At 36.4% G+C, this 12,407-nt stretch overlaps 1 protein-coding gene across 1 annotated transcript in view; it reads left to right on the top strand.

Moving 5' to 3' along the window:
- Positions 1-1,001: 1,001 nt before the first annotated feature.
- LOC104166102 (phosphatidylinositol-binding clathrin assembly protein-like) overlaps positions 1,002-12,407 on the top strand; it is a 21,367-nt gene continuing 9,961 nt past the window's right edge. The window contains exons 1-9 of the mRNA XM_009705930.1: positions 1,002-1,136; positions 3,942-4,017; positions 4,906-5,008; positions 5,195-5,288; positions 5,393-5,504; positions 6,583-6,689; positions 7,306-7,347; positions 11,706-11,791; positions 12,350-12,406. Of these exons, the coding sequence (XP_009704232.1) occupies positions 1,017-1,136; positions 3,942-4,017; positions 4,906-5,008; positions 5,195-5,288; positions 5,393-5,504; positions 6,583-6,689; positions 7,306-7,347; positions 11,706-11,791; positions 12,350-12,406 (797 nt within the window). The 5' untranslated portion in view covers positions 1,002-1,016. The remainder of the gene's footprint in view (positions 1,137-3,941; positions 4,018-4,905; positions 5,009-5,194; positions 5,289-5,392; positions 5,505-6,582; positions 6,690-7,305; positions 7,348-11,705; positions 11,792-12,349; position 12,407) is intronic.

Raw genomic sequence — 12,407 nt, 5'->3', positions numbered from 1 at the left:
ACTTGGGTTAAAGAAGAGGCCACAAAGGAATCTTTTTCAAACTAGATGTTTGTTTTACTGGCCTTGCCCAGTCCTTAAGGTATACTTTGATCACACATGAGCCAAATTTAGCTCAGAGAGAGAATAAAGGTCTAATGTGCATGTCTTGAGGGGTTTAGAATAGTCCCGGATTCAGTTTTTTGCTCTCTTCTCAGCAAGTGCCTTCGTTAGCATTCTCAGGCAGGCTTTTTTTCCCACGTATCTGCTCGACCCTGTTCTGGTTCTGTACTGATACTCAGGCAGAGATGAGAAGTTCTCTGTCTCTGACCTCCCAAGTTAATATTCTACTATTGAGTTTATAATCAGTCTTGGACACAAAGAGCTGCTTTTATACAGAAGCCTGAGACCTGCCATGATCTACCACAAAATACTCAGTAGGTTGGTGATTAGGTTATTTTAGCTGACTGGAAAGGTATGTAGATGCGAATTCTTGCTCTTAATTCTTATAGAAAAGAGGCTTATTACAGGTTTTTAGTATCTCATTTGCTTTCATGTGTGTCACTATTCAGGCTTAGGTCAGAGTTTTAGAGTACTTGCTGCTGGTTGATCTCATGAGGCGTAGATGTCTCAGCTTTTCCTTGCTTCTCTGATTTTCTTTTTTTTTTTTTTCTTTTTTGATTGAGCGGCTTCAGACACTGAACATCTGGAAGGTCTACTCTGGATTTTGGACAATAATTTGGGCATAGGGTTTCTACTGGAGCAGGTTATTTACTGATGAGATATTGGGACTCTAAAATTATTGAAATGTCTTTGAAATTCATTCTTTGAGTCTCTCAGTTAAATGCAGTGAATTTGAGCAAGGAATGTGTAAAATACCTCAATTATTTCTCAAACAAAGAACTGAAGTTAATGCTTCCAGTATGAATTCTGAATGTAAAAACACAAAATAACGTGATGAGCCTCTTTGAGCATATCATTCATTGTAATGCTTTGATTTTTTTTCCTTTAATTTAGATCTAATACAGTGCACAAATGAAATGAATGTGAATATTCCACAGTTGGCAGACACACTCTTTGAGAGAACTGCAAACAGTAGCTGGGTTGTAGTGTTCAAAGCTCTAATTACAACACACCACCTCATGATGTATGGAAACGAGGTAAGGCGTGATTAGTTCTGTTAAAGCCTCCTTGACAGTGTTTTAATAAATTGTCTCAATCTATGAAGCATTAGACATGTACTTCAATTTTTCAAAAGTCTTTGTTTTTCCTCTGCTGTAAAGTACTTCTCCAGAGAAGAAAATATTCCTTCATTATTTCAATACTAAAATATATCAGTGTTTGCATTTTACCTGCAGGTACCTGGGTTGGCTGTGAGGGAAAAATGAGTGACCTTTCTAGAATAAAGACATGAAAAACTTCTGATGAGCTTTACTTCAGTAGGTTAGTGCTTAACAGCAAGAGCACAGCATGAGGATCTTGTTAGCCCTCCATAAATGTGCAGCCAGCCTATCAACAGATAACAATACTTACAAAAGGAGGGAGAAGTATGGTGACTAGAATATTTGATCTTGCAAATCATCATCTAATGGGCTAGATATTCCTATGTTGATGCTATTAATGCTCCTCTGACACAAGTTTCTGTAGTATTTACTTCACTTAAATTATTTCATCGCTATTTATCAAAAGCTTCCCAGACAATAACATGATATTAGAGATGTAGCCTGTCTTATACAGTCCTTCTGTTAAAACCTAAACTTTATCTTGGTCAGGTGACCATTTACTCCTAAACTTGTGTATAGTCATTCTCCTAATAAATGAACTGTTGACTACTGGTAACATTGAAATGATTATTCTTAAAGGTACTGCTTCCAGCCATTAAACTGCTCTGAAAACTTAGTTTTGCCTCCTCTCTCCAAAGCTCTGTGAACTTAATTGAAATGACCTGTAAAATATTGTGTGCTCATTGTTAATGCTTCTGCAAGTTACTTGTGTGCTTAAATTGTAGTTTCAACAGATAGTAGGCTGAAATTAGAGGATAATGCGAAGTAAAGTTCACTGCTTGGAATTCGCTACTTATGCCAAGTATAAAACTAAACTGAATGCTGTAAATCAGTTTGTATATTTTATTCTCTCTTCTTCCAATACAGTTCATATCTATGCACTGATCTTGCAAGAAAAAAAAAAAAAAGCAGACAACTGAACCATAGAAAAAACCCAAAACTTAGCGCTGTGGGCTACCTGTCAGTATCTGTTTGCCCATACGGTGTTTTGTAGTGGCAGAAGAGTTAAATTTTTATGCCTGTACTAAAACTACTGCTCAGCTTTGAATGGGTGTATTTGAAACTTGAAAAAGAGTTCTTTTATACCTGCTGGGATAATGTGGCTGGAACGCTAGTTCTGTAATTTCAGGTGGAATATGAGTGTACTCCTCACTCTTCTAGTACATTAAAAGAGACCCTTTTTTTAAAGAGAGAAAAAAATTTTGAGATGTTTGGACTTCTATTTTAAGTACAAGTAAATATAGCAGAAGGTCAAAATGTTGTCTGAGTAATCACTGTCTTGTAGTTTCCTGTTCAACATGACTACCTGTTTCTTGTGATGAAGTTTTGGGTGAAATAAGTTAAAACTCCTCTCGCCTGTACATTGTACAGTGCAAGACCCCTGACATCTGGAGAGTGAGAGTTAGCCTTGGCCCTTTTAAAATGAGATTCAGAATAGTAGCTAATTTTGAAATGTGTATAGACACCTTTTGAATATCACTATTCTGTTCCTGATCGTGTTCCAACTGTTTTTCTTCTTCTGTATCTCTTTGAATGCAGTACTAAGATGTACAAAGACCGGGTAAACTGACTGGAAAACAGAATAAGAAGTTAAAACAGTGCCAGAACTGTTGGTAGGCAAGCTGCATGTTGTAGACTTGTGTGAACTCTGTAGCTATAGGCTGAGGACACATGTGGAGTTACTGATGAGGTGATATGTGACAAGTTGGGGAATCATTTGGGTCCCCTTGCAAGGTGAAAGTACTGCTTTCAGTTTAAATAGTACTTGTGAGAAGAATTTTCTTGTTGCTGTGCTAAGCCCTCATTACAATTCCCAAAGAGCATACTGAACCTGACTGAAAAAATGCTAGTTTTGGGGAGTGCGATGGTCCAAACCTGGCAGAGAGGTGGATTTTCACCATGAAGGGTAAAGGAGCAGGCCCTGCTTTCTGTGGCAGCAGAGGGATTCAGATCAAAGACATAACAAGTACCTTAAGCCCTACTGATCATAATCCCCTTTTATGGACTAAAACACATACAAAGAAGCAGGAAAGTAAAGAAATTGCAATCGTAGGAGATCTGTGTGGAACAGTGGCAGAGGAACTTTTGAAACTACCTTGCTGTCTGGATATGTTTGTCTCTTATTCTTGTGTTATTTATGGAGCCAGCTATTATTTGTCAAAACTTAAATATTGATCTGTCAGATCACTGCATTATATATATATACTTATTACCCCAGTGCTGCTGCTTACCACAGTTCCAGAAACATTGTTGTTAGTAATTACTTTTAAACTTTGTATATAGGCCTGTCTTCCACTTCTACAGCAGCAGTAGCGCTATGCAAACTTTGGGAACCTGGAAAATATGAGTGGTAATTTTGGGTTTTGGTTTCCAGCTTGTCTGTTCTAAACTACAGAGTTAACCTAAGCAGCAGCTTCTAGGATTATTAGTCTTTTGTTCATGGGCAGTGATGTCTTTTTATTTAGTTTAAATTTATATTTTTACCAAATAGAGTTTTGGATTTCAGGGGCTTTGCTAATCGGTAGTTTCAGGTTTTCCTTTAAACTTTTTCCTTTTAACTAATTTCTATTGTTGATACAGGTTACTAGAAACAGTTACAAGGTAAGTGTAGTTTTCTTGAAATATGCTTAAATGTTTTGACTCTCACAACAACGATATTCTCAACTTTTTCTTCACCAACAGCGCTTTATCCAGTATCTTGCATCCCGAAACACTTTGTTCAATTTAAATAACTACCTGGACAAAAGCGCCATGCAGGGTAAGGATCTTTCACTGAAAGAAATAACTCTACTGCTTTTTTGCTCTGTGATAGTGCCTATGTCGGTGCACTCTAGGAGACAAATGACATTTAAATGAAAGGGTATTATGACTTATATTGCCTGAGGCACCAGAGAATGTCCAGCCAAGAATGTAGACACAAGGAAAGTGAGCTTCTGAGTTACCTAGCTGAGTGCTAGAAATTTGTCTGTAATGTATATATCATGTGCATGCACAGCTGTAAATTTTAAAAAGTGAACGCTTAACACTGACTAGAATAAATCTCATGAATATTAGCACGATGATCTATTTTTACCATTGCATGTTAGTGTCTTGGGAGTAAATGTTTATTGTTAAGGTGCATGGAATGGTAGCTAGGATGTGCTGTATAAATAGTGACAACTCCTTCAAATCTCTGAGAAGTCTTCTAATTACTTGCCAATGGTAGAAAACATTTTTGGGTCTTTATGTCATTTTTGAGGCATTGCAGATAAGTTACCAAAGTCTTCAACTTTTTACTAGGAATACGTTTTGAGTCTAATTTCAAGAACATCTTAGCAGGAACTGCTTGGTTCTTGCCTAACATTTTTGTGATTCATTCTTGCCTAACATTTTATGCTTGGTTCTTGCTTTAATATTTTAATGTGTTTAGGTGTTTATTCTCGTAATTGCAATGAATACTTTCCTAATCTTGGCAGGATGGGAAGAAACTGTAACATTACATCTCAAGGTGGAAAAATAGTGAATCTTAAGGCTCTGGAAAGTGCCTGTGAAGGGCTTTTTATGCAAGTTATGGTAAAATGGGCTAGTAGGAGAATAGTTCTTGAAAAGAACTTAAAAGAAACTGTACCTCTTCAAAATGTTTAACTTGTAAATCCTTAACTTTTAGGCTATGATATGTCTACCTTCATTAGGCGATATAGCAGATACTTGAATGAAAAAGCACTTTCATATAGACTTGTAGCAGTTGACTTCACCAAAATGAAAAGAGGGTAAGGCTGTTACTGCTTCTTTTGTTTGGCCTTTCATATTGGGGAGGGAGGGAATTGCCAGTTGTTCTTGAGCTTATCATAGATTGGTGTTCATTTTGGCCCTTTGAAGCAATACAGTATTGTTGAAACAGCATAATATACTGAGGTCTCTTGGTAACTTGTAAATGTGTGTTTTCTACTCTGTAGGATAGATGGAGTGATGAGAACCATGAACGCTGAAAAGCTTCTGAAAACCCTTCCAATCATACAGAACCAGCTTGATGCACTCCTTGACTTTGATGTAAGTACTTTAAGCTCAGTGTTAGGTAACACTCTCTCATCTTGAAGTGAAAGTTTCGTTATTTTACTAAATACTAATTTACTTTCTCATTGCTTTCTACACAGGCAAATCCAAATGAACTAACAAATGGTGTTATAAATGCTGCCTTTATGCTCCTCTTTAAAGATTCCATTAGACTTTTTGCAGCATACAATGAGGGGATTATTAATCTTTTAGGTATGTGAGAATTTTTTTAGCTTTTGAACTTCTGTGAAAGATATTGAGAGAACTACAGAATATAAACAATTTCTGACTGCAATTTCCTAATAAGTTGTGTCTCTTCTGTTACTATTAAATTAACTCTGTCTTAGTTTCAGTTGCAACTAGCATAGGCTTAAACATACACTTCTACCTAGAAGAATACATCTTGAAATGGAAATTGAGATGAGGGGGTGACTGGTGAGACTAAAACAAAGATACCGTAAATGTGCAGTGGATAACCTTTGCAATTGGACTGTAAAAGTGTTAGTGAGATACCTGGTATTTTGAGTATTTAGTGCAGTCACCATACAAGTGTCTCCTGATTTCCGGTACTTTCTTTATAGCTTGACTATTCACCTTTGCCTGGTAGCTGAGTCTACATGAGCCTAGTAAATGACACATTGGGGGGTTTTGTTCAAGAGTAATAAGTTCTTAGCAATGCCTTATAATGACTATTCAAGAAAATCTCTGAATGAAAACACCTGATCAGTTTGTTCTGTTAATCCATTAGCTTTTACTCAGTGAAATTTCTACAGGTATATAGGGCAAAACCATAAAATGTGAAGGATGTGATTGACGCTCCTTTTGGTAGGTCAGTTCAGTATATGTAGCACTTCAGGAGCCATTCTGATGTCTTTTGGATATTCAGCCCATTTACAAACATGAAAACATATTGATACAGGGTCTAAAAATGTAAATACATACCAGGAATATTTTCAAATTATAAAATTTGCCTTATTGCCAGCTAAACAGCTGAGTTCTTGAAAATGTTCCCCTAAATACTTAATTTAACAATTGCAGTGATTCACATCCATGCTTAATAAAGTGTTGCATTATATTCTAATGTGCTGAAATAGAAAAATTGATGTTTTTCTATTGACTGACTTATTACAAAAGGTGTCAGGTATTCCTGTAAACTTTAAAATCTGAATAGCTTTGAGTTACTCCTGCCTGTTCTCTCCCTGAAGCTTGTCTTGAATTAACTTTTGTACTACTGTGTCAGCTTTTTGCTGGGGAGGGTGTTATCTTACAAGAGTTTTATTTGCATCCTCAGAAAGGTATTTTGATATGAAGAAGAACCAGTGCAAAGAAGGCTTGGATATTTACAAAAAATTTCTAGCCAGAATGACCAAATTGTCAGAATTCCTCAAAGTGGCAGAGGTAAATAAATCTGCATCTATGGAAAGGATATAATTTAGCTGTCTGTACTGGTACAGTAGTCTATATTCATAAAAATAACTTCATAAACAGATTAGTGTTTGCTTAACTTTGCTATACAAGGAAGTATTCTACCAATTAGGTATTTTAAAGATTGTATATGCTCATTAACATGAAGTGAGATTCTTGGGTATCCTTTTTATTAGCCAGACAACACAGTAAACTTTCTGAAGTGGTGTTATAAATGTCATGAATGATCCAAAACGTATGAACTGTTACAGTCTATTTACAGTGCTCTCCTTTACTGTAATTGCTAAAAATGGAGAAGTAGTTCCAGTAAGCAATGTGGGTGTTTCTAATGCTCCCAGTAAGCTTTTCTGCATGAAAAAGTTAGGCTGGATGAAAAGTTGGGTTTGCTTTGAGATGCAATTTAATGCACTTGTGACTTCTAAGGTGTGTTCCTAGTGAAACTTGAACCAGTTCAGAAAGTTATGAATATCCCTTTTTACAATGTTAGTTTCTATGTAACATTCAGACATCACTGCTTTTTATTTGCATTGCTACTGCATGTAGTAATGTATGTTGTTTTGTTTTTGCCTTTTTTTTTTTTAAAACCCAGCAAGTTGGAATTGATCAGGGTGACATTCCAGATCTTACTCAGGTCAGTGTACATATTGTATTGATTAACCCAATTATTGTTTTGTTTGCATTTTTAGAGGTTGTTGTGTATCAGTAATAAATCATCTTGAGAATCTATTCTTTTCTGTCTATTTATGTGAGGGGAAATATGTATGGTGACTCTTCTGATGGATTAAATGTACTCAGTACTTGCACTTTGCAGCTCTTAAGATTTTTTTGATTGTTTAAAACAATAAAACTCTGAAAATATTTTTCAAGAACTTCTAGTTTTTATCACAGAGGATTCACTGGCATGTAAGCCACAAGAATCTTGCCATGCCTTGAGGAAAACCTTCCATTTCACTATAGCTTAATGTCTTCCAACATACTTAAGTGTGTTACAGTTAGTTCCGTCAAGAAATTTTTTCTTTCCTCTGAGGTCTGAATAGATTTGATTTTTCTGTATCAGCATTTAACAGTGGCTTCAATATTACTCAGTAGTATGAGGGACATGGGCAATACAGGTTGTGCACTGGAAAATTTAGTCTAAAAGGTGGAATGCAGGGGAACACCTTCTAGTGAGAATAAATGGAGGGACAGAAAGGTGAGAAAGATGGTTTGACCTGATGAACAGGAAATGCTGATAGTCCATAGAAACACACAAAGTTACTCTTTGCAAGTTCCTTTGGTTCACAGGGACATTGTTTCTAACTTAGGACCAACCCAACAGGACAGAGGTATTTGGTATTCTTTCTGTAGCGCAGAGTAACCTGATGGGTAGAATAAATGGCAATCTGTCAGGAGATCCAGGCGATAAACTGGAGTGCCTTAGAGGTCTAGAGTACTCCAGCTGTTCAAGCAGTTAGTATGGGACAGTTAAAATCTAATGTGTAATCTTTGAACAGTCACATCTAATCCTACGCTACATTCATGAAATTAAATTTCATCAGTTAATCATGTAAAAATGTATCTACTCTGAAGATTTACCTAAACTTTATTAGTGTCTTTTTAGTATGGAAATGAAATATAAACCACAAACTTCCATTGTCAGTGTTGTTCATGACTGCCTACAGCATGATTTCCATCTGAAATCATACAAGTTTCAAAGTACAAATCACTAATACTTGCTCCTAGCAATTAATATTAACCCATTTAAGAACTTCTAGGGCTTTGTGGTAGGAAAGAAATATGACTGTAATAAGCAGGGTAAGAGCAGGTAATGAGTGAAAACCATAGTTTGATGTTTTCTATGGGTGTTTCATCTTAGCATCTTCCTCTGTCTTTTGATTAGTACTGCAGTATTCAGCTGGTCTGTGTTATGCTGATCAAATTAGACTCAAGTCTGAAGTTATACTTCGCTGGGTTTGTGTGCACTTGTCCAGTTAATTGGGTCGTCATAAAGCTCTTCAAAGCAGGGATTTTTTGATTTACTGAGAATAGGGGATTTAACATCATTTTGCTGCTTTTTATATCTGAAACTTCCAATGAGCAAAACCCTTTGTATCTACTGTTCTCACAACATTTTTTCTAATAGCTCAGCTATTTTCTTGTAAGCGCACTTAAATGCAAAAGGCAACTCTCTGAGCTGTGGTGGCAGACGTGAACATCCTGTGTATTTTGGCAATTTCAGTGCCACTGTTAAGCATTCAACTTCCATAGTAAATTTCATGGCATTTAGTAAGAGTTGAATAATTGCACATTCATTTAGTGCCACATTAAAAGAATGTGCTAAAATTTCTTAATACTAGACTTTCACAAAAATTTAATTTTCAGTGTGCTTATGTTTCTGAAATAAGTTCTGACAGGACCATGTCTTTTGTTTCTATTCTGGTCTACCATATTTAATTTTTTTTTCCAAATACTTTGTTTATGTTTCTAGTGTATACATTCTGTTCTGGGATATGCATATTTCAGAGGTTCCTTAAGCTGTTACTGACAACAATGGCTTTGTCTCTTTAGAGGTTTATTATTACTGCTGCTGTATAACCATTTTTCTTCCTTGATTCTACTGTTCACGCTACTGCCACTTTTGCCAGTTCCTGTAAAGAAAATATTTTCCTTTGGGGGGGCCCTGTTACACAATGATATTGCTTATTTTCTGTTTATGACTGTTACTGTATTTCATTAATGTAACTGGGTCATTTTCCTCTGTATGGATGTTAGTCTGTCAAATGTCTTTGGGTGGGGGGAGGGAGGCTGAGTCATAAAATACAGCCTTTTTCACATCATAACGCCTGTATTAGCCCAGGCATCTTTTCGGACATAAAACTACTAATTTCATATCTGATGTTTTGTTGGATGTCTGCAGCAATGAGAAAGTTCAGAGAAGTTACTGGTTTTGTCGGTTTTAGGTTTTATGGTTGAGGGGATTGTTTAGAGGGTTTGAGAAACAATAAGTGTAGAATATGCTTTTCCATACCTGTAAGTTTTAGGAAAAAAAAAAATGAAGACTGGGAAAAACTTTCTAGAATTAGGGTATAGTCTCCTGCTATTAAGATTATCTATCTAGTTGTGTCATGCAATGCTGTTTGCAAATTATTGTTCCTTCTGAAAGGTAAAAGTATGGGTTTTCTTGGTTTGGTGTGTGGTGGTTGGTTTTTTTGATTTTGGTTTTTTTCCATCTGTGATACCTTTCAAGAAGGGTATTTCAAAATGTTTCCCCTTGGGTTTAGCTATCTAGTTTGAACACTGAATTTATTCATGACCGGTTGTTGAGGTAACTACACTTGGCTTAGCTTACCTAGCTCTATTTATAGAAAGAAATATCAACTCAGGCCTTAACTTTAAGACAAGCAGATGTATAGGATTATTGTAATTGCTTTTCTTTGTGTTTCTTGTAGCTTGAGTTGGTCTTCATTGAATGTGGGAAACTAGAATTGTGCTTAGTGTTTCAGAGGGGAACTTGCCAAAGTTTTGTGTGATTAATATTTTTCCTCTTTCCAAGAAATACTTTGGTCTAATTTTTGGTATGGAAGGGCTAGCAGGGGCAAGCTTGACTTTCTTCCAAACAATGCTTATCGTATCTGTTCTACCTACTGAAAGTTGGCAAATGGTAAGAGAGGCTTAATGTCTCTGAAACCCTGCCAGATGAGGAGGATTGAACTGGCGAGTAGTTTAAAACTTTAGAGGTCTATTCCCTCCATCTGAATTTGCAGTAGGATTTATTTCACTTGTTTTATGGACTATATAGTTAAAAGCCACGAGAGAAATGTGGCTAGAAAAGCAAGGCAGTGAACTCTTCCAAAAGTGCCAGCCTAATTATTTTGCTTGATGGAGGTTGTTTTTATAAGATGATTTGGAGAAATCTTACTTCCTACTAAGTAAGTACTTCCATCTGTGTAACCAAGATGAGTTCAAATATATTCTGAGCTTTGAAACTGTTTCCTTTGGTATAGAAGAAATATTTCTGCAGTGGATAGAACTATATGGCAGAAAGAATGCAGGTTATGATTGGCACTTTTTTCTTCTTTTCTGTAGGAACCAAAGCAGCTCTGGTGTGCCTTAATCTGTATATTTTAAACTTACTCTTTTCCGTTACCTATCAGTTAAAATCTTAGTCTTGGGTACTGAATAATGTCATGGCTATGCTCTCAAAAGTCTTGGTAAGCTTATGAGTATTGGCCACCTAAAACTCATTCAGGTGTCTCAAGTCTTAGCTGTCTGGTGCCTGACTCCCTGCTGGATTTAAGTGGCGAGAAGCTTGGTTTTTGGAATTTTCTTCATTGCTTTAAAAACAGATTAATATTAAAAAACTTATCATGGGTAACACTTTTTGGAGGTGGGGGGAAATCCACCAAAACTCAACTTTACTTGAAGTGATGTTCCTAGTTTCTAATGTTCTAGGCCACCAAAGGCTTTGGAGTAATTGAGTTGGTTTATTGTGTAGTCATGTGTTGAATAGCTACTCAGTCTGCAATAACATTGTTGGGATCAGGTTGAATTTGGTTGCCTTTTTATCAAACCTAACATCCTGCTGTAGTCAAGTGTATCTAATGCAAGCCTTTGTAAATATTTGAGTGGAAAGTGATTGGCTCTTTGTTATGGGGGAAAGAGGATCAAAAATGCAAAGGCTTTGTTTTAGTACTACTGTGAGTTTAAGGGAGTACTGCTTAATCAGCTGTGATTATTGGATTAATCTTAACATAGCAAATACTGTTGCTAAAAACAAGAATGCAGACTTACTCTGGGGGAATCCCTACTTCATGTCTCTGTGTTGCCACTCCTTTTAAAGAACCACAGCTGGGTAAATAGAATGCAGGTGTGCAGGATGGCAGCAAAACCCAAAGGCACAATTACTGATGCTTGAAGTTTTGTTGTTTTTAGTGGATGAGGAAACTAATCTGTGCACTAAACAATGATATGTTGTCTAGAAGCAGTGTTTTATAAATACTTCAACTTTAGGCACCCAGCAGCTTGCTTGAAGCACTGGAACAGCATTTGGCTTCGGTGGAAGGGAAGAAAACAAAAGAAGTCTCTGCTGCCAGCAGGTGAGCACCCGATGAATTACAACGATGCCCAGGCTTGGGATTTGTTGTCTTCACACTAAGAATTTTCATGATTCAGCCATTTCATGTTCTTCTTGAATTCTATTCACTTCCAAATATATCTTCCTAAAAGTATAATTGAAGCATCTAGTGAGTAGCAGTCTGATAGCTTAGTCACATGTAATATCTAGGTATTAATATCTAGGCACCTAATATCTAGATGCCTCTGTCTCTGACAGACTTCTTGTCATGCTGTAATAAACCACTGAGCTGAGACCTTATATATTATCCTTTTTAACTTTTACTTGTTTGAAGTCTTTTGGCTTATAAGACTTCTGAGATATTTAGGTTTTGAGGCTCTTTTTACCCAAGATAAATAGCATTTACCTTTATTGTGGATTACCTGCCTCTCAGACTGAATTTATCTTAACAGTAAGGGTAGAAAAGACTGGAGCAGAGGGGGAAAGACACACAACTAGATAAGGCACGTGATGATTAAACTATAAGTGATGTATACCTGACTTTTTCTTAATAAAACTTTTTAATTTTTACTGTTTTTAGAGCTAGTGCCCTATCAAGTGCTGTTTCCACGCTTGCCAATACAGGAATGTCATTCAGC

This window comes from Cariama cristata, unplaced genomic scaffold (genome assembly GCF_000690535.1).
Source record: "Cariama cristata isolate BGI_N322 unplaced genomic scaffold, ASM69053v1 scaffold678, whole genome shotgun sequence".
Lineage (NCBI taxonomy): Eukaryota > Metazoa > Chordata > Aves > Cariamiformes > Cariamidae > Cariama > Cariama cristata.
The sequence above is the reverse complement of the archived record's forward strand: the minus strand, read 5'-3'. Positions and strand labels throughout refer to the sequence as shown.